Raw genomic sequence first — 23,220 nt, forward strand, 5'->3', positions numbered from 1 at the left:
TAGCATTATCCAATAAATCATGGCATAATCCGCAATTTGCGGCAATGACGTTGTCTAAACAATCCCATGTAATGTGTTGGGTCAAGGATGGGTCAACTCGATTGCTGTAGTGTTTTTTTTTTTTTTTTTTTGAAATAGATTGCTGTAGTGTTGTTTATAGTATAGTTCGTCGTAATAATAAAGATTTTTTTTTTTGGAAACTCGTAATAATAAAGATAAAGAAAGGAATTGCATTATTTAATTGATCTTTTCCTAGTAGGTTCGAGGACCAGGTTTGTCCGGCGACGATCTCCCGCTCGCCGTCCAAAGTCGTCGGCTTTATTCTTCATCTATTCTCCTCTTTGCATTGACTGTTATTCTCTTTCTTACATCTCGCATTCTCTTCGCCTCTAAGCCCTAAATCGAAATTCATTTAGTCCATTGAGCTCGATTCATATGCATATGCTTACACCGACGTTCATATTTGGATCATCTTCCACGTAATGTCTTCTTTATTCTTCAAATATCACCAGGATCGTCACGCAATAATCCTCGACATTCATCAGGTCTTGATCTGGAAATGCTTTATAGAAAGACATTGTGATTCATTTATTTCTGGTTTGAATTTTATGATTAATTTGATGTCTGTGATTTCTCAGCACAGTCGGAATGTGGCTAGCTAGGAATTAGAGGGTAAATGACTGTTGTCTGAAATTATTAGTCGTGTCTTGTTTATAAAAAGGTGTCATTGTTGGTCCTGAGCATTTTATTTAATGGAACTCTAATTTTACCAGTCAACTGCTGCTGGATTGAGCTCACCTAATGGTAGTTTAGGTGACTTTGTGGGTTTTTTACCTGATATTTGAACATCTGGTATTTCTATATGTTTCTGTTAGCAATATTATATTGCAGGGATTTTTCGAGTATTCTAAAATTTCCAGAATAATATGTTCGATTCTTTGAATTTAGACGTAGTTGAATTTGGGAAAGTAGACTAAGTTGCTATCTTCCAGAAAATGGAGATCTACTATGACATCGTTAATGGAATTTACTTGCTGACAATAGTGTAATCCTTAATATGACTGTGTGGTGCATGGGGATGCACTGTCTAGTAATATGTATGTGACTATCACTTCATTATATGGTTTACTATGTTGGCTGTGGTCTGAGGTAGTGGACATTTTACATTGTATTTAGACTAATTTTATCATTCGAGTGGCATTTCTTCTGATTTCAAACTGTTTTGCAGGTTTTGTTGTACCTATTGAGATATGGTATTCAGGCACTATAACTTGTGTTCTGAATTTTGTGGTACAATTTGGTATCAAAGCTTTCCATAATGCAAAGACTGTCGATTGATAGTATAGAGGATAATTCAGAAACCAAACCCATCTTACTTCATTCTAAAGTAATAGAGGGATCTGAAGAATTATCTTCACTTTCAATAGAAATTACTGAAAGCGGGGATTGTTCCACAAGTGCTGGAGATTGTTCAAGTATTGAAGTTGATGGAAGCCAATTGCTATTACACTCTGAGCAACCACTATGCCGCATATGCCTTGATACTGAAGGTATCTATCTACTTTGACCTAGCTATTTCATCATTGAGTTTGATAAATGTCTGTGATGGAAGATGTTCTTAGTGCAGTATTCTTGGTTGAAAGCACCAAGCTAATTTAGACTAAATTCTTAACTATCTGGTCGCATTTTTCAGGTGAAGACTTGATTGCTCCTTGCCGTTGTAAGGGAACCCAGAAATATGTCCACAGGTCTTGTCTTGATAATTGGAGATCAACTAAGGTCTATTATTTTATATTTACTCCTTAATAATTAGTGTCCTTATAATAGTTTCTTATAAGTTTATGCTTGTTCCTTTTCTTCACTACATATTGGTTATCAATAGATTGTGATATAAGAAATATAATCATTTCCTATTTGTAAAAAAATTGTTTTCTTGTACGTATTGTTTTCACTGATGGTCAAATGGATTATGGATGGGAGAACTCACTCAAATAATCTAAGTGTAATTCTTGTCACATTATTATTATTGAAGATGGATATTGGCAGTTTGATCTTTTGCCTGAAAATGGTGCTGATTGTCAGAGTACTGATTTCAGTAGTGTTTAGGGACAATCCCAACTGTAATTTACTATATATGTTCTTTCATTTTGCAGGAGGGCTTTGCTTTTGCTAACTGTACAGAATGCAGGGCAAAGTTTATACTACGGGCAAATGTACCACCTGACCGTTGGTGGTTGAGATTAAAATTTCAGTTTCTTGTAGCGAGAGACCATGCATTCCTTTATGTCATTGTTCAGCTGGTATGGAGAACTTTCTCTATCTATTGTTGTTTACTTTATATAGGTAAACTCTTTCAATATATGTCTATCGGTAATAGAGGAGCACTTCCTACAGATTGTAGCAACTTTAGCAGTTATTGTGTACAAATTTTATGGAGATGCTTTGAGGGAAATGTTTGGCTATGAAGAACATCCATATGCTTTTTATACTACGGCAGGTATTACTCTACCCTGATATTAAATCCTCTTAGATACTTCTTATGGCTTTATTGTGCATTTAACTGAAAATGGATCCAGAAGAGTGAGAACATCTACCTTCTGATACACTGGTGTGCTAGGTGCCTTGGATTATTGATGTGTTATCACCATGAACCTATATTTATCTTGATTATATATTAATAGTCTTTTTTTTGGTATTATTTTTGTGGTTGAAATTTGCAGTCTTCGCAATATTGTTTGTGGGCTTACTTTATGGTTTCTTCATAGCAATAATTTGTGGGCAGAGGATTACTGAACGTCACTACCATGTTCTTGCCAAACAAGAACTCACAAAGGTTTATACATGCAGCTGTGGCATTTTTATTTTATTTTTAGGCCACTGTTATTGCCCATCCTCTGTTATTTGCTTAGAGGTTTAATAATAAAGTCAATTCGTTTGTTCTCATTGTCATCTGTTTGACAGGAGTATGTGGTAGAAGATCGAGAAGCACTAAATAAGGATGTCTGTGAACTTGATCCTAGCCATGTTTCAGAGCTTAAGATGTTGGGCCTATATTGAGGATTTGAGGTAAACAAGTTTTCATTTTTGTATTTGACCATTTCCATGAAAGATTATCCTAATATGGAGAAACAGAAAATGTAAAATGAAAAGCATTAATGGGTCAATTACAGAGTCATCTGCAAATTCATATTTTGTTGCAGGGGGTTCAACTTCTCAAGGCTATGTGAATGTACATCATACCTAAATAGAGAATGGCAAACTGTAAGCTAGCCATTCAGACTGAGGTTTGTCTACCTAGGCTCTCAGAGTCCAAGCAATACAAGCTTTGATAGAGTAAACCAATTGTAGTCTGTATATTCCTATATTTATTGCTTCAAGGAATATAATACAAGCTTTGATAAAACAAAGTGCTCCAAATCAAGTGAAACACATGTAAATAACTCAATAAGACATGATAATTATCTCTTCCTTGCAATACTAGGACTGCCAGTTTGTTACAAATCACAACTTCAGGCTACCAAGATTTACATCTCACTCTTTTTTCTCATAAAAAGATTTACACCATGCCTACATAGCAGTCCTATCTTCTTCCAAACATTAACAAATTGCATCAAAAGGTTCAAAACTTCCATGATAGAGCATTGCTTTTGGAGGGTGCCTCGATCTCCTTTGAATGATGACCATTCTTCAGAATGACTCAATCTGTTGCACAAAAAAACATAATAATACTTTTATTTATGAAAAAATTCACAATCACTACCCAAAGAAAGCTCTCCTTGTGACCTTAAGGAGATCCAATCCAATCCAAGAGCAGAGTATAACCAGTGGATGCCACCCATTCCAATCCTCAAACATAAATAGTAACTACGTAGTATATAATAAAGAGGATGAATTAATTTTGCATACATGAGCACACAACAGCATTGCAAATAATTAGTTAATGATTGGGTGAATGAGATACTAAATGAAAGAAAACTGTAAATATGTTTTGATGTCAGATCACAAGCATTCAGCAGAATACATCAGGCAGGGATAACTGTAATTGCTTATTCTCATCATTCAAGAAAGACAGAAATATCAGGATTTACAAGCTGACATAGCTGTAAAACCCTACATAAAACAGATTATGAAACCAAAAGAGGCATCAGATCTTCCTATTCAGATGAGAATCATTGTACTCAAAACAATAGTTAGGAGCACTCAACTCTGTACATAAACTCATCATTTACCTCTATCAAGGGAAAAAAAAAAGATGAAAACAAAATGCCTCAGACCGTCCTAGTTCAATGCATAATCAACACCGTAGCCAGGTTAAAACCTAGCATTTCAGGAACCATACAAAAACGTCATCATAGGCAAACTCCAAAATCGAATCAAAGAAAAAGTAAATTGCAGGCAATGTTGTTCAGTGTCAGACTTGAGAGGTATGCATTCAGCACAGAGTAAATCAGACAGGGATAACTGTATAATTGATGTTCTCATCATCCACGAAACAACATTAACCCTAACCAATACACACAATGCAAACAAACCAGACGACCAAACACGATTTCCAGTTCAATGCCAGAACAGGATGAAAATTAAAAAAAAAAAAAAAAAGCTCAGATCTTCAGACGAAGTACAGAATCCACGACTATTGAGAATACTTTAATTTGCAGAGCTCTATAGCTCGCGGCAGAGATTCGTGAGAGGATTAGGGTTTATGATATGGTAAATGCATGAGAAAAAAGCCTAATAATCGCGCGATATATATAGAAGAGAGCGAACTAGCTCCGGGATGTAGATGAGGCAGAGGAACAACTATAGTACGGGGCTGCGGCGGTTGAATAAGAAAATTACGTTTCTAGGGCTGAGCTGGAATATCAAATTTTTATATTCCATTTCTGTCCTCGGCGCATACCGGGATTACGTATTCCGGAGTGGAATAGCTTTGTCCCTGTAACCAAACGAGTCTGCTCTGTCAGAATACCTGGTTGAAACCCGAGAGTTTGTGGGAGTTACTGATTTAAGTGATTTGATTTTACAGTTCCGAACGCAGCGAGAGAGAAGAAGGAGTAACTAAGAGTTTCGATCGGATCTCGGTGAGAATGGCGATGAGGACTTTCTACAACGAGATAAAGGGGATGAAAGTGAAGGAAGTGCCGGCGCACCTGAAGCCGATGATGTCCATGGATTACGTCAAGAGTGCGGCGAAGAGGGGATTGGATAACTACCACGCAAAGTACATCCAGACTAACTCCATCGACCCGCTCTATCACGTCTGCTTCGGCGGCATGCTTTTCTCATACCTCGTCGCTCTCCCCGAGGAGCGCCGCCATCTCGAGCATCAGCAGCATGCCGGCGGCCATTGATCTGTTTCCGTTCCGTTCCGATCCTCCAAGGTGCTTGTATTTAATTCGATTCTATATTGATTTTTTACTAAATTACTACGAAGCATACAGTTTTACGGAGTATTTGTTTGATTTTCTCGCCATTTTTCCAATATAGAAAAAAAATCATCATTTTGTTCAGGTTTATGATGCGATTAATATCGGTTGGTGGCAGTCTAGGTCTAAAATGTTAATCTTTACAGTTATGATTCAATTAGTGCTTATATCTTCAACGGGAAATTGGTTCGGTCCAATTCTCCAAAGGAATTGACATTTTAATTTGATGATATACTGAAAGATATAGTCTTTGGCATGCTTTTGAGTGTTGACTGATTCATGATTGAAATCACGTATGCAGATAGCCAGAAATACATAGCATTTACCAGTTACTACCCCCATAACTAGTGCTTTGATTAGAATTCCAATTTACTTACTGACTGCTGTAATCTTAGTCTGTTCCCATTCCATATTTGATTCTTGTCCGATGTTAGGATTCTTGTTTATCTCCATTTTTTGTCCCTTTTCTATGACCACAAAAGGTGGCATCTTTTCATGTTTATGGATTGTACTTGGATTATTATCTTGCTAGCTTGCTTGGAAATTGGTGGTTAGATATTGATTAAACTAGTGCTGTCTTTGGGAGTGCCTTCTGAATTGGTTTGGAAGTATCATGCATGTCATATTGTTCTGGTGCATCTTGTTGAAGCACCTCCTTTCGTCTTTCTTAATTTATAGGATGGGATATAGAAGCTGTCTCATCTACAAAGCATGAATGTGCAGAAAAAATTTGGATATTATGTACATGTAAATTGAATGAGCTGGAGAAGCTTAGAACCACAACTTCAAAAATTTGCATCTGAATCAAAGTGTTCCATTAGTTGCATGTAGTTTGATGAGCCCCCTTTCCACAGCCTAATAATCTGTCTTTCATGTTTGTTTTGTTCCCGTACTAGTTAAAGTATTACTATCTTATATTATGTCATTGATAAATTAATTGCATTTGCAACAGCCTAATCTGTTCATCAGAATAAAGTGATTCATTTTATGTTTCTCTAATGTGTGGGAACTCTGAACATTTTGCACTTTGCTGAATTGGCCCCTGAGGTTTGCCTAATGAATTTGGCATTGTAAATGCTTAATCTTTTTCGGGAGCTGAGCATGTAAATAAAAAAAAATTTCTTTGTTTGTTTCCCTCTGCTTTCATATTGCTTTAAAGAGTAACCTTGCCATAAATATAGAAGACTAACACTAACACTAAGTCACTAAGTAACAACATTTCACTTTCTATAAAATTGGTTTACCATTTTTTTTCTCGGCCAATGTCGTTGTATGATAAATATATGTGACATTCCTTTTAGAGGTTAAGGGATTGAGTTAGCTGGCAGTTTGTGTTTATCCTATAGAGAACGTTGCCCCAGCCAAGATGGTTAGGCAGGTGCCACAACGTCCCAAGTTTGACTTCCCATGGGAGCTGTCTATTGGCCTTCTTAGTTTGAGCCAGTCGGCTATGGGCAACCTGTACTAGTTTATCTCCTTGTGGTCCTTTGCCAACTAGAGTTACAAGGCAGACTTCACCCAGAGCGTACCTTTGACTAACAGCTGCGGGCTTTCCCGTAAATCAGAAGAATAGAGAGCATTGCTGAAATACATTGTTTATACTATGTACATGCAAAGCAGCTTTTATAAATTATTACTTGCATTCCTATGGTGATAATGTGGGCAGGGTATAGCAATGGTTTGAACTTTGAAATCCATATCCTTTGTAGTGTCTTGGGCATAATAACTGTTTGCTTGAAACCTCATAAAAAATGATAATAATAATAACTGTTTGAAACCCATAGTCACTGCAGTGGCAAGGGTTAATAGTGGTGACAGTGCATATAACATTCTACTGATTGATTACATTCCCTTCTATTGCAGATTGTGCAAAGCTTATGAGCAATTGATTTTGTGAAGGATAAGAGCTGAAGTCTACTGGTTGCTTTTGATTCTATAATTTCTTTGTCACAGATACTCAGAGAGTCAGAATGTAATTTGATTCATAACAAAATAAGTTTGTGATTCTTTGAAGATTTATGGTTTTTGTCACTCCCATATTTTCATTGTATTAATAATCACTTGGAAAAATGATATATTTAGTCCATGAATTGTGGCATATATATGTGGTTATTTTCATACCTCACGCCACATATTTGTTAAAGGAATAAGGTTCAAATTGGCCACTAAACATAATTTAAAAGTGCAATTAGGCTACTGAACGAAAAAAAAAGTACAATTAGATGACTAAACATCCCAAATGTATGCACTTTCAGATTACGTTTATTAGCCAATTTGAACCTTATTCTCAAAAAATATGAATGCTTTTTTTTTTTTTTTTTTTAAATTCAACTATAAATTGTAACGTTGTAGAACACTGTGCACTTTGACGTTGAGTTCTAAACATCTAATTAATAATGAAGTCGTACCAATAGGTTCGTTAAAAATGTGAATTTTTCTATAAATGTTCACTGTTTTTAGTAGGTATAACCATGAGTTGGCGAAATGAGTATTCAAATCAAACATTATGATTATTCGTTCAAGCAATATAAACATTAGTTCGGAAGTGTGTGTATTGTGCAATCTAAGCAAAAGACCTAAGTATCCCTGTATGATTGAGATTCGTCACTACAAATTTTGATCCATACCATCATTTTCCGTTTAAAAGAGATGAGTTAAAAGTTTCAAATGGAAACTTGTAAGGAACTGTTTTGCCATGAAAATAATTAATCTCGATGTGTGAGATCACAATGTACTTTGATTGGAAAACTTGTGATTGAATAAAAATTACTCCGTATTAATTTGAAGTGAGTTACTCTAATCTTATAATATTGTATATGTATATGTTATTGACATATTTACAGGGGCTAAATATCAAATTTGTTAGCTCTCTACTTAAATTTATATTTATGTTGGTTTGACTACACAATTTTTAACAATAGATACATTGTATACTATCAGTTTAATCTATGAAAAAGTCTATAGTGCCTCCACAATATCTAGTACAAAACTAGAGACTTTTCATTTACTATGTTTAGTTATACCTAATGCAAAAGACACTGATTTCAATTGACATCTTAAAATTTTTTAGTAATATAAAAAAAAATACCATGCCCTACAAAAGGTGTTTGAGTGAATAAAAGTAAAACATGACTTTTGTATTTTATAATTTAGAAATGAAAAATGTCATTTTTCTCATTGTTATTGTTGTTTTCTTCAAAAAATTGTTTTGAATTGTGCTCTATATTCTCACTAGGATAAAATTAAACTGCATTGAGCGCTAGTAGAATTGAGCTCTTATCAATTGTTTCTTCTCTAACAGCCGGGGCTAATAGAGCATATTGGAATGATGTAAACCATGATAACTTTGCATACAAAAAGCCGCCAACTTTGAGAGGTTGCTTATACATTGTTGTTAGTGCGACTGAATTTATGATTTTTCTTCTCAAAATTTACTCATGTAACAAACTGAGCTACCCGTGCGAGCTCAATTGTTTCCAATAGCTGGGTTGTTATTAAAAAAAAAAAAACTTGTTTATTTTTAAATGTATTATAAAATCTGTAACAAGAAAAATAAGTGAGTAGTGAAGTAAGGATAAAGGTATATCATTACCGTCTCTGCTATTCATTCATTCATCCATCCATCCATGTCCGAATTCTGAGTTTTAACAGCCAAGCATCCAGTAGAAAAAGAAACGCTACCCATTTTTAGTTTTTACTGTGGCCTCACAATCACACACTTCACCTCACTGCTCATTCTCCGCTCGTACATTATATTATCTCTGTGATTGCTCACTCCTACATTATTTTTTAAATCTTGCTTTCAGCATTACCATTTTTTGAGGTTTTTGCCGGACGGGACAACCACCAGTTGTTGCGCTTATCTGAAGATTTTCAGAGGGATAGAGAGAGAGAGAGAGAGAGAGAGAGAGAGAGAGCAAGCTTGTGAGCTCAGAATCTTTTGAGCTAGCTTATACTCGATTTCAAAGCTGAAGTGTACTGTAATAAGGTGCTTTTCAGTTATTTACAGATTTGTGATCTGAGTTTTTCTCAGGATTATCAGCATTGCTCAAATCTTCATTCTTCCTTCTTCGCATTTAACCGTCTTCTCATTGTCTCTGCGTGATTTGCTGTTACATCTGCGGACTCGATCTTGTTCATGTTTGGTGAGTTTTTGGCTCCCAAATTGGAATGCTCTTGCTGTGTCTTCTTTTCTGTGGATTTGGGATGGGAACATTAGCGCATTCTAGTGAAATGTGGGTTAAAACAGTGAGGTTTGTTGCGGGGGAATACATTTAGATAAGAATTGACAACTTAACAGTTCTTTACTTACCTAAATATGGAAAAAAGAAATTATCTTTGGCTTTTCTAGGATGGGGATGGCTGTTTTTGTTTTAATGGTTTGAAATGGAGAAGTGCTATTTTTGGCTTTTGAGATGTCAGTTTGGGTTTCTGATCTATCCTTTGTTACACATAGTTTTATGAAATGAATTCATCTAGACTGGGTTTGGATTTCTGGATTTGAAATCCACAGGTTCAGTACAGAATTGTTATTTTTCTAATTTTCTGAGTCTCTGTGTTTAGGATCTTTGTTGAAGTAAGGACCTAGTGGTTTCACAAGTCAATTTAATTAGGATTAGATTATCTTGCTTTCCACAATGTCTACATAAAAAGTACTTTTAACATCTCCTATCCTCACTTGATTAGTGTGCCACCAAAAAATTTGGTTTTTAAGATTTGAAGAGTTACTGTATTAACAGTATGAGAGGTTAGGTCCTTCAGTTTACTCAGGTTGCTTTGGATTTGATCTTTAGTACTTTGTTTGTTTGTTTGTATTACTCTCCTCTGCCTGTAATGCACAACTGACACATTTATTTCTTTTACAAGGTACTTACTAAGGCCAAAGTATCTGCATTGGTGTGCGCTTGTGGCAGGTGTCCTCCATAAGAGAGCGTGATGGGTTCTAGATTCCCATCTCACCAGCTCAGCAATGGGCTATACGTGTCAGGACGGCCTGAGCAGCCAAAAGAAAGGACACCAACAATGAGTTTTGTTGCCATGCCTTATACTGGTGGCGACATCAAGAAGTCTGGAGAACTTGGGAAAATGTTTGATATCCCTGTGGATGGCTCAAAGTCAAGGAAATCGGGACCTATAACTAGTGCTCCTTCAAGAACTGGATCATTTGCGGGAAATGTTTCACATTCAGGACCTATAAATCCTAATGCTGTTGCCAGGGCCAGTCACTCAACCTCAGGTCTTGTTTCATCAATGATGGTGACTGGTTCAGCTTCAATGAAGAAATCAACTTCTGGCCCTCTTAACAGGCATGGGGAACCTATAAAAAGGTCATCTGGACCTCAATCGAGCATAGCAACTGGCCGCCAATCAGGACCTCAACTGCCAGTTCTCCCAACAACTGGTCTTATTACTTCTGGCCCCATCTCTTCTGGCCCACTGAATTCTTCTGGGGCACCAAGAAAGGTCTCTGGTCCATTGGAAACAATGGGTTCTATGAAAAAGCCTGGTCCTGGTACTGTTAACAACCACGCTGTGACAACTCTTAGCCAACATGATGAATTCTCCTTCAGGAGAAACTTCCCAAAACCTATCTTATGGGCAATGATTTTGCTATTTGTCATGGGCTTCATCGCGGGTGGGTTTATTCTAGGTGCAGTGCACAATGCTGTGCTGCTAGTGGTTGTCATAGTTCTATTTGGCATTCTTACCGTCCTCTTTACATGGAATTCTTGCTGGGGAAAAAAAGCTATTATAGGTTTCATTGCTAGATATCCAGATGCTGAATTAAGAACTGCAAAAAATGGAGAATATGTCAAGGTTTCTGGGGTAAGTGTTCTCTTTAAAATGGTGCCATTCTTGTTATTTTCAGATCTGATGCTAGATAGGTAATCACTCTTTCTTTCTGATTTAGCATTTGACTCCCATTGCCAAGGACTCTTGTAGAGTTACAATTAATAACATGGTTCTGTTGCTTCCTCCCAACCCCAAGGTGGAAAAACTTGGAAAATAGATAGTGAAAGATTAAGAGTTGAGAAGCCATGTGTTCTCTCTCTGATTGCATTGATTAGAATAAGGAAATCAGCTATGACTCATGGTGAATTTCATTTTCAAATCTGATCATGGACACATTCTCTTCTACCTTGTCTAGATTGCCTTCAATTATTGATCATTCTCATGAACCTTACTCCCCCTACTGTTGGCTTCTGCCTTCAGGATTATGATAAGTGCTTCTTTCAAATGAACATCCAACATATTCTTTCTTGTTCTCATTGATATGATACTGCCACCCTCTTACTCAAAGCTTTATTACACGCTTTTGGGAAAACAAATCCTTTCTGAAAGCATTGCGCATTAATATCAATGTATGCTTGCTTGCATTGTTTTCGAATTTCCCTAGTTGATATCCACATAAAATGCTAAACTATGATTTGTGATATTTCAGGTGGTGACCTGCGGGAACTTTCCTCTTGAATCATCCTTCCAAAGGGTTCCTAGGTGTGTCTATACATCTTCAAGTTTGTACGAGTATCGAGGTTGGGGTTCCAAAGCTGCAAATCCAACACATCGTCGTTTTACATGGGGACTCAGATCATCAGAAGTGAGTAGCTAATTAGCCTTTCCTGTCTGTTTGTTTGTTTTCAATTCAATCTTATATAATCAGTGAAGCCACTTTCTTCCTTTATTTATATCCTGGCCATCTGTTATATCATCTGAAATGTCGCTGGAACTTGTAAGCTCCTAAGTGAAATATAATAAGATTATTGTCATTTTTAGGTCCCGATTTACCTCTTAGGGTCAGGAGTTGGGGACTAAGACCTTGAAATGTTCTTGTTGATTACCTTTTTTTCACTTCTTGGCTTGCTGAGCTTTAAAAGTGTTGAGTAGAAACATCTTCTCGTTTTCTTTCAGAAGCATGTAGTCGACTTCTACATCTCCGATTTTCAGTCTGGATTGAGAGCGTTGGTTAAGACTGGGTATGGAGCAAAGGTCACACCTTATGTGGAGGAATCTGTGGTTGTAGATGTCAACCCTTTGAACAAGGATTTATCTCCTGACTTCATCCGGTGGTTGCGAGAGAGGAATCTTTCAAGCGATGACCGCACAATGCGATTGAAGGAAGGGTAAGCGTTTTGCTTCTCTTGTTTAGTTTGAGGAGTTCATTCACATCTAGCAACTCTAGTGCACCACAATAAGTCACCATTTAAGTAGAAGAAGGATGTATGCAGTGTAAGCTGGATCACAATCTGGAAAACACTGCAAATCCTCTAAAACACTTCATCAGCAAATTTTAAGATATAATTTAGTATTCTATTTGTTTTTCTATATAACTGACAAAAGAAAACAAGAACTGCAAGAATCTAGGCCAAACAACTCCCATAGCATTTGAGCCAGCAATGGCCGGATTCTCTCGGAGGATCATAAAAAACCTACTAACCAGGGGCTACCCCAGCCAAGTTGGTCAGGCTGTTGGCTTGGTAACCACAAGGATCTAAGTTCGACTCCCAGTGGGAGTGGCCTATCCTGGTCAGCTATGGCAACCTTGTCTGGTTTACCTTCTTGTGGTTCTTTGCCGAGAATCACAAGGCTTGGTTTATAATGCACCCTCGGGTAGTGGATGCGGGATTCCCTTGTCGTCCCAAAAAAAAAACTACTAACCAAGATCAGAAACGCCAAAACCAGAAGCTATCCAACAAATATTTTTCATTTTTACTTCCCTCTTGCATTAGCAAATTATAATGCTTGGGGATAGATACTAACTTCTGTCCCTTTGGTAGGTATATCAAAGAAGGAAGCACAGTGAGTGTAATGGGGGTGGTGCACAGGACTGAGAATGTGCTTATGATTGTGCCTCCCCCAGAACCAGAGCCATTAACAACAGGATGCCAGTGGATGAAATGCATCTTTCCAGCTAGCCTTGAGGGGATTATTTTGAGGTGTGATGACGCGTCGAAAGCTGATGTCATACCTGTTTGATTCTCAGTATCCAGTGTAAAATTCAATTTTTTCTGTGATTTGTGCTGTGATAGTTGTGTGGTTGCAGTATATATAGTGATAATGACACTATGGTAGTATGCAATTGATGATGATGCATGCTTAAGGATGGTAGAACATTGCTTGTTTGAACATAGTGGATGAATATCTAATTTCTGTATAGCTCAAGTAGGGTTTTTGTCATCTATGTTTACTCTCAAAACATTTATGATTTTGTAATGGTCATTTTTTTTTTGGAATGCAAAATTCTTACCAGTTGAACAGGGTGTGTTTATACCGCAAATATTATTATATATTAACCCAACAGCTTTGAACAGTGGGAAAGTAGGTATATGTGAATGTTTTGATTTATGGGAAAGTTTGCAATCCCCGTAGGTGCAGATAAAGTCCGTCTTGTGACCCTAGCCGGCAAAGGACGAGGTAATCAGCTCAGGTTGCTTGTAGTTGATCGGTTCAAATCAAAAAGGTCGACAATTTTCGTAGAGAGCTGAACTTGAAATATACATGTTCAGCAACTAAATGGCGTGTCATATTTTTGGCTCAAACCCACTCCCATCATCCATGTGAGAGCGTAAATCGAGATACCGAGTGTCACTAGACCACAAGGCCTTTGGCAATAGCATGTCATATTAAATAGTATATGTTAGTCTTTAGTTAAATAAACTCTATAAACGTGATTTAAACAAGATTAAAATTAACCTACTATGCATTGATAGTTTTATATAATAAAATAAGGTGAATCGATCTCGACATCTCTTATGTACGCTCTCGCATGTATACAACAAATTATTCTGTGGATCCGAGTCCAAAATACATCATTTACATACTAAATGTTTATAATTTACATACTAAATGTTCACGATTCAAAATAAACACGGGTACACCTGATGGACCAGGACCCATGGTATAACTATTGCATGTTGTACAAAATTTTGGGCTTGGCACCTTAATGGGCTGGGCTTTATGGGCTAGTATTGCATATTAAACTCGAAATCTTTCATTCAGTCCATGCCCAAATGCCCAATTCACCAGAAAGTTTCAGAAAGCCCGCGAAAAAAACTACCAGTTCTCATCTCTCAGCTTCCTGCTTCATTACCGATTTACCGTACAGTTCCATGATCTCTAATTCTCTATTGTATCGCATTTTAGTCTGTAGCGATTTCTTAAAGACGAAGGTACATTCTTGGTTATACTTCATTTGAGCAAGGAATTGCGACAGCTTCACTGCCACGAGCAAAGAATTGCGAGAAAGGGATTTGGATTACGGAAGAAGTAGTTGTAGTCGGTGAGTGGCGATTGAGAAGGAACAAATGCAATGAGATTTGGTGCGAGAGGAGCTACGGGAAAGAACAGAACAACGAAGCTGGTTTTTATATGCGCGGGGCTGTTAGGAGCCGCGCTCGTAGCAGATCTACTGTGGGCTTCGTCGTCTTCCTCTGCTAACTGGGCTGTCTCCCGCACCAATGCCGTTATCTTCCCAAATCAGACACACATATCGGAGGTGAGGTTGTCTTGCTTACTCATAATCCATTCACCGTCTGCTACTTCTTAGAAATATAATCAATGTTTGGCTTAAAACTCTTAAATTCAACTGCGGATAGATACATACATTTCCGAGATACATATGTTATTTTTATGTCAAGCTTTGATTTCTATGATGGTCTGATGGCTCTTGATCTGATGTTTGAAATGGGACATTTGTTTGTTGACAGGGGGCAGTTAAGAAGAGTAAAAAAGATGTTTCTGAGAGGAAATTATCAGCTACCTTTGCTGATTTGCCTGCTCCAGAGTTAAAATGGGAGAAGATGCCCCCAGCCCCAGTGCCTCGTCTTGATGGTGCTGCAATACAAATCAAGAACCTTCTTTATGTCTTTGCTGGATATGGAACCATTGATTTTGTGAGGAGATTCTCCACCACATTCTTTCCCTATAGTAATCAGTAACTTATTGTTAATTGGAATTTGATGAGGAGCTAATTATGGGGTTATGATTTTGGTCTGAGTTCTTTCTACTTCAGACACTTGGAATTACTCAATCCATAAGTTTTGAGCTGCTTTAGGATGATAAAGTTACTTGTTTATTAAATCTGGCTTGTTATGATATTTAGAAGTATCAAGTTGTGGTATAAATGTGTTTTATAGCTTTGAGTTGCTCCTTATCTGCTATGTTGAAATGAAAAACAAGCTCTCTATGTTTAAAAAAAAATTGCACTGAATCTACTTCTGCCTTTCTTACACAATGCAATATGAGCAAAAATTCATGTCTTGGTTAACAAAGTGATGGTCCTAACTACATTCTTTAATGTAATAGGTTCATTCTCACGTTGACATATACAATTTTACGGATAACACTTGGGGAGGGAGGTTTGATATGCCCAAAGATATGGCCCATTCACATTTAGGTATGGTAACAGATGGGAGATACATTTATGTTGTCACTGGACAGTATGGTCCCCAATGTAGAGGCCCTACTGCACACACATTTGTGCTGGACACTGTGACAAAGCAATGGCAGGATATGCCTCCCCTGCCAGTACCAAGGTAAGAATTTATTAATTAGTAATTGTCTTTTCAATTACATGCAAGAATTCTTAAATTACCCAAAAATATCATATTTGTTGCTGATAGTCATATAGCTGATGTGTTCTTACTGAACTGACTTGGATAAGCTACCAGTCTACCACCTCACATAGTTTTTAGGTTACTCCTCTGCATTTAGCATTTTATTTTGTGAGTTTTCAGATTTTATCTCTCCTTTTGGATCTAAGTTCATTCTAAATGGCATGCCTAAAAGTTTTTGAATCAAAGTAATTCTGTGCAAGTATTTATTCCATTTTTCACTTTTAGTTCATAAATAATTTTTCAAGGTACTTTATGAACATTCAGGAACATTTGATGTCCTAAGGTCTTAAAAAACAAAAACAAAAAAAAAAAAAAACAAAAACAAAAAACAAAAACAAAAAACAAAAAACAAAAAATAAAAAACAAAACAAAACAAAAAAATAAGATCACAGTCTAATGTGTAATTATCTCATAAATTTTGTGGTTTCTTAGTATTATAGTTTCAGAATCAATTATACCATAGATTAGGGATTTTACATTTATTAGTAGTCCTTGTATATATGGTAGCAGCAAACTCGCCTTTGTACTGTGGATACATACATATAACACACAAACATACATATCTGTTATATGTATGTATGTATGTATGCATGCCCCATGTGACTGTTGCTCTCATGTTTACTGCATCTAGGGCTCAACTCTGCACTTAGTATTGTCTAATACTGAGTAGTAAATATGCTGTTAATCAGACCTCCTTAGATTCAATGTGCATGAAGATTACTGATTAGTGAATTTCAGGTATGCACCTGCAACAACGCTTTGGAGAGGCCGGCTCCATGTGATGGGTGGAAGCAAAGAGAATCGGCACACTCCAGCACTAGAGCATTGGAGTATTGCAGTTGAAGATGGAAAAGTCTTAGAAACAGAGTGGCGCTCTGAGATACCTATTCCTCGTGGTGGGCCTCATAGGTATGTTGGGTACTCACAAGTGTTTATGTTGTGCACATACAAGTGGTGTCTTGTTTATGTTATACTCAAGGATGGTTTCTACCTGCCTCTGCATTCCTCCTCCAGAAGGTTTTTTTTTTTTTTTAATTAATTAAATATATAAATAAGTTGTTTCCAAAAAATATATATATAATTAAGTAATAAAATAAACTTTTCTATAGAAAATATTGGTGTTCGATATGTGTATCAGATTAACAATGGCTGCCCTGTATTGTCCAAAAAAGTATCACTATATAGGAACAATAACAAATTTCTTTGTTACTGTGGAACATCAGCCACTTAGCACTTCCTATGGGACTTCAGCTGCCAAGCTCCTTCTGGAGAAAGTCATCCATGTTTATCTTTCTGGTGAAAAAGACTGATTAATATTAAAGGACTTATCATGTGATTGTCAGGCACTCCTTAAAGTTGATTTTCTGCATTTTACCATAAATCTTGTGCAGGACTTGTGTTGTATTTGATGATCGACTTTATGTCTTTGGTGGTCAAGAGGGTGATTTTATGGCCAAACCTGGATCACCAATTTTCAAATGCTCACGTCGGAATGAGGTAATCTGACAGTAAATTAATCCAGCACTGAATGGTTGTGTATTATCCATTGTGAATGTTTGCTGGTTTCCAATGAGCATGCTTTTGTGTACTATTATTGCTTGGTTGGATTTTCTAGTTCTCACTTTTTGCAAGGAAACCTCATGATTTATTGCAAACTGTGAGGATGATTACTCTATTCCATACAATTTCCAAAACTTCATGCCACTGGTTTTTCAAATATAAGGGCTCATTTGCTTGATGTTTAATTATTAAATTATTATCATGGATATTGAATTCTGCAGGTTGTATATGATCATGTTTACATGTTAGATGATGATATGAAGTGGAAAACTTTGCCTCCAATGCCTAAACCAGATTCCCATATAGAGTTCGCTTGGGCAATCGTTAACAATTCAATTTTCATTGCTGGAGGAACAACTGAGAAGCACCCAGAAACCAAAAGGATGATTCTTGTTGGTGAAATATTCGAGTTTCAGTTCAACACACAGGTACCCTCCATTTACATTCTGGGCAGTGCACCTTTTTTTTTTTTCGCACGTGAATGGTTGAATGCTTTTCTGAGTTTCCTGCTGCCGTTACTTAGCCTGTATACATAACTCATTACACGAAGCTGCCTGCAACTCTGCAAGTCTCCAACCTTGCGGATTAGCTCCCTCTCTTGTTCTGAATGTGTTCTTTCTGCATTTAGTTAGCAACTCTTTAATAGTAACACCATCTTGGTAAACCTATTTGGAATCTGGATTCCGCAAGACCTGTTGAACCTGCACATTATGAAACCAAGCCCTGCTAATTCTTAGTCATGCATCTGTTTTCACCCTTTTATAAATATTTTGCCTGCTTCTGGTTTTGAATATTTACAGAAATGGAAAGTCGTTGGAAAACTTCCTTTCCGCGTGAAAACCACTCTTGTTGGGTTCTGGGATGGATGGTTGTACTTCACATCAGGGCAACGCGACAAGGGGCCTGATGATCCAGCACCAAAAAAGGTCATTGGGGAGATGTGGAGAACTAAGTTGGAGTTATGAGTTCTTCTCATCTGTTTCTAGTCAGCCGTAATCATAATCAATTCTTCAAATATATTCATTTTGATTTTTTTTTAAAGTTCTTTTCAAAAATTTTGTACATTTGAATGGAAATAGAGTTTAAACCTTTGACCTCCTACATAGATTTGCTATCTCATGCCACAGGTTTGTGCCTTGACACCATAATGTCTGACTTTGATGTATATTCATTCAAAGAAATTCTTTCCTTTTTGACTATACCTTGGAATCAATTTTTTTTTGGTTGGGTGACCAAAAGAAAACGCAATTACTATCCCTGACGTGTGCAGTGAAATCACATATAATAATAATAATAATAACTTTTTTTAAAAAAAAAAAAAAAGATAAAAGAGCCAAGAGCTCAAACTAGCAAATTATATCCTGAACTAGGATACATATTTATTTTTTTAATATAATAAGGTTTACTTTTAAGTAATATGCTAACCTTGAACTTATTAAAATTAAACATTAAAAATAAACTTCCAATATACTAAAAATGAATATGTATGTCAGTGATTCACAATATAACAATTGGCATATAGTGGCATACACAGAAGTTTGGCAGCACATTTTTAAAGCAGACAAGTTTATTCTATCTCACACACATCATGTCTTAGTATGACACTATTATTATTATTCTAGACTAGATGTGGAAAATTTAGCACCTCTTTGCAAACTCTCACCTGAGAACCCTCATAGTAAGTATTGCTTAGTATTTCTAATGCTACAAGCTTGCAAGCGAATTCCAAATCATGATGTTACAAGTTCCGCTTAAACCTAGTTTCACAACCTCCACAAGTCCAGAAAAGAGCATGGAAAGTTTTCATTTCTGCAAATTGTGAACTTTGCCTTTATTTATTAGTTTCCGGAGCGCTGATTTGGCTTCTTCTAGTGTTTCAACCGAATGCCCTTCTTCAAAGGATATCCTCTGAATGTTGAACTGCAGGGGGAGTTGGAGGAAGGTGAGAACAGCTCTGAAGTTGAAGAAAAAGAGTGCAGAATAAAATGTGTACCTGTGCACCTTGGCGGACACGAATGTCAGTGCCTTTACTGTCTATTGATATCAGAGCGACATCGTCCACCTCAGCTTCTTGTGAAAGAAGATCTTTTAGGGGTTTTGAGAAGAGTGCATTCAGTTCCTGCATCAATAGCAATATCACAATTGCAATTAAAAGTTAGAAAGTGTTTGGTGCTGTTTGGGACACGGACATGATTATCCCAAGTCATTTGACTAATTTATGTGTCTTATAGAGAATCATTGATAAAGATTTTCTATTACTTACTGAGAAACTATGTTTCAATACCAATAAGAGAATTAGATGTAATGTGCCAAAGCCACTAAAATTAAATAAGTTGCACCATATATACTGATTTTTTTTTAATTAGCAGACACAGACTGAATTTCTCAGTTGTTCAAGTATCCAAACACTATAGAGAGGCACATGGTAAAAGGATGCCATTTTTCTCATAGTTCAATTTGCCTACCTTGAGGTTTTGTTCACCCCCATCAACAGCAATTTTGTCAGGCTCGAGGGTTTCATATTCATTGACATCAACCCAAGCAACTGTTCCAAAACCTCCAATGAAGTATATGTCACTGTCAGTGAGATATACACAAGTCAGTTCTTTAGATACACAAAGGTTCTCCTGAGGGCATTTTCTATTATCACAAAGGCATACATATGAAATGTGCACAAAAAGGTACCCTTGATAATAGTAATAATAATAAAAAGGAGAGAGATAGAGTTATAAGAATGAATATCTAGCAACTCACAACTTAGCAAACAAATGAAATTAAAACTCTAAGCAGATTAATTTTTTAAGATAGAGCAGTGAGACTAAGGAACCCCAAGGCATGATCAACTTGCTAATGTCTAATGTAGAATGCAGACACAAAAACTGCTAACCTTTTTCCTTTTTATGGAATAATAATAATTTGTTTATTAAAAAAAAAAGAAGAAGAAGAAGAAGAAGAAGAAGAAGAAAAAAAAGAAGATAACCTTATGTTTTGCATCCTGAAGTAATAAAAATTTCCCCACTGTTGTGAAGGACCTTGATGATGCTTTGCTATGTACTGTTTATGAGCCCAATCCTGGAAACAGAGAAACAAGACAGTTATTAGGTTATACACACTCAATTTCTAAATTGAGATAATTGTCATCAGAATTGAACAAATCAGAGAGAACATTATAATATAATAGCAGGAAATAACAATAATAGGCTGTTCCACATATGACATATATAAAATGCAAAACCATATATGAACCTCATATCATAGACTGAAGAATGCAACCACCTGTTGGTCTTCTGGGAGAGGATAAACATCACCAAATATGGTTACCCTTGCATTTGATAAGCCACTCCATCCAGGAATCTAGAATGCCAAAAGGTTCAGGTAACTCAACAATTGAACAATATAACTCGCACACATAATTTTTTGTAATCAACCTCACTAACCTGCACAACCATCGAACATCTTGGGTCAGCTAACAAATTCCTAGTGTGAATAGCTAATGGCGAGAATGAAAATATTGGATCTGTAGAGAAGAAGCCAAAGAACCAGGTCAAAACATTGCAGCAAATTGGAACAGATTTTTACACCTATGTTGGAATGCAGCTACATGCCAAATTTTCTATCATAGGTTCTCCAACTCAGATAGATGCTTAACGAAAAATCAGATTGGATGAAAAAGCTGTACATGGAGTATCAAAACAATAGAGTTTAACAACTTACGCCCCATGGCATCTGGTGCAAAATCTACAAGGGAACCAAATGGATAACCCCCTCGGCGATGATGCATCTGGGACATCACAGTGCATAGATGGGCAAACCTAGCCTGCAACCATTCCAAAACAAGAAGAATAACAGGTTAGATCGATTATCTGTTATGGAATAAGCATTGCAATTCAAATATCACCTAACAAGAACTTTACCTGCTCCATTAGATTGCGAACTGCTAATGCAGGTTTTGGTAAACCATGGGCTGAAGTGGCACTTTGCACGCCCCCTGATATCGGTGTCCTGAAGAGCCCAGCCCTTGTACCTCCCCCTACCGTGCTTCCATGTGATACTTCAAGGGGCGTAACCATTTTCGCTATTCTATCTTTGTAAGTTTCAATTTTCCCATCAGAATCACCCTTCAGAACATGAGAGATCCATCAAAACAAGACTTAAGTAGCCATTTGCCCATTTGGCATTTCAACAAACAGATTATATCATGGAAACCCGCACCGCAAGCGGTTTCAAACAAATACACACACGCACATACGAATACAGATAATTCCGACAAAGACAAATAAAAATCAAGGCGAATTGATGCGTGGAATGCCGGTACCTGAGACCAGGAAACAGCTCCTTCAGAAGCCAAACCAAATCCATTTTCGTCATTGAGCCGACGATTTTGCTCTTCCTCGTTGGCGTCTCCACCAGACGATTCTTCGCGCGGAAGCGCCGCAATTCGAGAGCCGGCGACGGAAGAGGAGATTCCATGTGCCACGCTTACACTGGATTTCAGATTCCCCCAGCTGCCGAGCCAGTCAGCAGTGATTTTGACAGATTGAACAGCACAAGGCCTTTCTGAAAACCTCGGAATGAAACCGGAGCTCGATATTGCTTCCATGGAGGATGAAAGAGACTGTGAAGTCGCCATAACAACACAAATCTACTCCCTTCTACAGTTCTACGTTTAACGTATATGAAGTAGTGTCTTTGTGAGCAAAATCTGACAATTGGGGCTTTGTCTCCTGTGCTTGATTGGGCTTTGAAGTGGTATGATACACTCGCCGTGTCGTTCTTGATTTGGGCTTTTGCATTTCTTTGAGCCCATGAGAATTAACCCAAGCAAATTAGTCTGTGGACCCGAGTCCACCTTGCAAGGTCAATATGGACCCATCACAATTTATATACTGAATATTCACAATTCAATTTGTGAACATTCAATATGTAAATTGTAAGCATTCAGTATATAAATGGTATATTCTGAATCCGGTTCGACATAATAATTTGGAATAGAAATATCAATAGACATCTCATCACCGATCATAATGTCCAAATATGCATAGTGGCATGCACTTCAATTGTGAATTCTGGTCCAAAAATTATGTGTTTGTAGTTAACATGTTCGATAGCTAGAATTAATAGTTTTTGTATTTGTAAACAAATAGAATGCATGTAATATTATAATTACATGCACATAATATATGATAACTATAAACACATAAAATGTTAACTGCATATATAAAATATGTTAACAGCAGACACATAAGATGTTGGTTAACATGTTATATGTCTGCAGTTAACATATTTTATATGTGCAATTAACTGTTTATGTATCTGTAGCTATTATGGTATGTGTCTGTAATTACCTTATTATGTTCATTTAATTTGTTTGCAAGTACATAAATAGTTATCTACATGTACATAATGTGTCAATTGCAGAAGGTTATTTTTGAATCAAGCTCCACAATGCAATGTAGACTATGGTCCGTGGTATAATTTACGTTGTAACCCCCTCCAAGTCAACTAATAGGACACTCAAATGAGATTAACCAACACAACACAACAATCCCATCAATCAATTATAAAACAATATGACGCTCTCATAATAGAGCACAACTCAACTGGTCAATCAACTAAAATTA

The 23,220-nt window shown here is 36.8% G+C and overlaps 5 protein-coding genes and 4 non-coding genes across 9 annotated transcripts; 4 read left to right on the top strand and 5 right to left on the bottom strand.

Moving 5' to 3' along the window:
• The first annotated feature begins 134 nt into the window (after positions 1-134).
• On the top strand, positions 135-3,521 carry LOC116009743. The gene is made up of 8 exons (XM_031248871.1): positions 135-545; positions 1,229-1,550; positions 1,694-1,779; positions 2,154-2,300; positions 2,395-2,497; positions 2,721-2,833; positions 2,962-3,066; positions 3,201-3,521. Exons 2-7 carry the CDS (start codon positions 1,319-1,321, stop codon positions 3,055-3,057), a joined length of 777 nt encoding a protein of 258 aa, XP_031104731.1. The 5' UTR covers positions 135-545; positions 1,229-1,318; the 3' UTR covers positions 3,058-3,066; positions 3,201-3,521.
• Positions 3,522-3,987: 466 nt separating this feature from the next.
• LOC116011503 lies at positions 3,988-4,067 on the bottom strand. Its single transcript, XR_004097054.1, has one exon. It is a non-coding gene; the product is annotated as a small nucleolar RNA R38 (small nucleolar RNA).
• A 74-nt stretch (positions 4,068-4,141) lies between these two features.
• Positions 4,142-4,217, bottom strand: LOC116011509. Its single transcript, XR_004097060.1, has one exon. It is a non-coding gene; the product is annotated as a small nucleolar RNA snoR64a (small nucleolar RNA).
• Positions 4,218-4,265: 48 nt separating this feature from the next.
• Positions 4,266-4,357, bottom strand: LOC116011510. Its single transcript, XR_004097061.1, has one exon. It is a non-coding gene; the product is annotated as a small nucleolar RNA snoR20a (small nucleolar RNA).
• A 47-nt stretch (positions 4,358-4,404) lies between these two features.
• Positions 4,405-4,493, bottom strand: LOC116011502. Its single transcript, XR_004097053.1, has one exon. It is a non-coding gene; the product is annotated as a small nucleolar RNA R38 (small nucleolar RNA).
• A 448-nt stretch (positions 4,494-4,941) lies between these two features.
• On the top strand, positions 4,942-5,385 carry LOC116009744. The gene has a single exon (XM_031248872.1). It carries the CDS (start codon positions 5,088-5,090, stop codon positions 5,349-5,351), a length of 264 nt encoding a protein of 87 aa, XP_031104732.1. The 5' UTR covers positions 4,942-5,087; the 3' UTR covers positions 5,352-5,385.
• A 3,674-nt stretch (positions 5,386-9,059) lies between these two features.
• Positions 9,060-13,681, top strand: LOC116011240 (uncharacterized membrane protein At1g16860). Its single transcript, XM_031250783.1, has 5 exons — positions 9,060-9,571; positions 10,293-11,252; positions 11,869-12,024; positions 12,336-12,547; positions 13,202-13,681. Exons 2-5 carry the CDS (start codon positions 10,362-10,364, stop codon positions 13,398-13,400), a joined length of 1,458 nt encoding a protein of 485 aa, XP_031106643.1. The 5' UTR covers positions 9,060-9,571; positions 10,293-10,361; the 3' UTR covers positions 13,401-13,681.
• Positions 13,682-14,534: 853 nt separating this feature from the next.
• Positions 14,535-18,798, top strand: LOC116011241 (kelch repeat-containing protein At3g27220-like). The gene is made up of 7 exons (XM_031250784.1): positions 14,535-14,919; positions 15,131-15,316; positions 15,729-15,958; positions 16,778-16,948; positions 17,431-17,536; positions 17,821-18,027; positions 18,400-18,798. Exons 1-7 carry the CDS (start codon positions 14,734-14,736, stop codon positions 18,562-18,564), a joined length of 1,251 nt encoding a protein of 416 aa, XP_031106644.1. The 5' UTR covers positions 14,535-14,733; the 3' UTR covers positions 18,565-18,798.
• A 249-nt stretch (positions 18,799-19,047) lies between these two features.
• On the bottom strand, positions 19,048-22,253 carry LOC116006023. Its single transcript, XM_031246276.1, has 9 exons — positions 21,915-22,253; positions 21,514-21,717; positions 21,314-21,416; positions 21,037-21,116; positions 20,876-20,953; positions 20,580-20,671; positions 20,065-20,176; positions 19,593-19,718; positions 19,048-19,519 (listed from the first exon to the last, which is right to left on the bottom strand). The coding sequence occupies exons 1-9, from the start codon at positions 22,227-22,229 to the stop codon at positions 19,403-19,405; spliced, it is 1,227 nt and encodes a 408-aa protein (XP_031102136.1). The 5' UTR covers positions 22,230-22,253; the 3' UTR covers positions 19,048-19,402.
• Between the last annotated feature and the right edge of the window lie 967 nt (positions 22,254-23,220).

Source organism: Ipomoea triloba, chromosome 2 (assembly GCF_003576645.1).
Source record: "Ipomoea triloba cultivar NCNSP0323 chromosome 2, ASM357664v1".
In the NCBI taxonomy this organism is placed as follows: domain Eukaryota; kingdom Viridiplantae; phylum Streptophyta; class Magnoliopsida; order Solanales; family Convolvulaceae; genus Ipomoea; species Ipomoea triloba.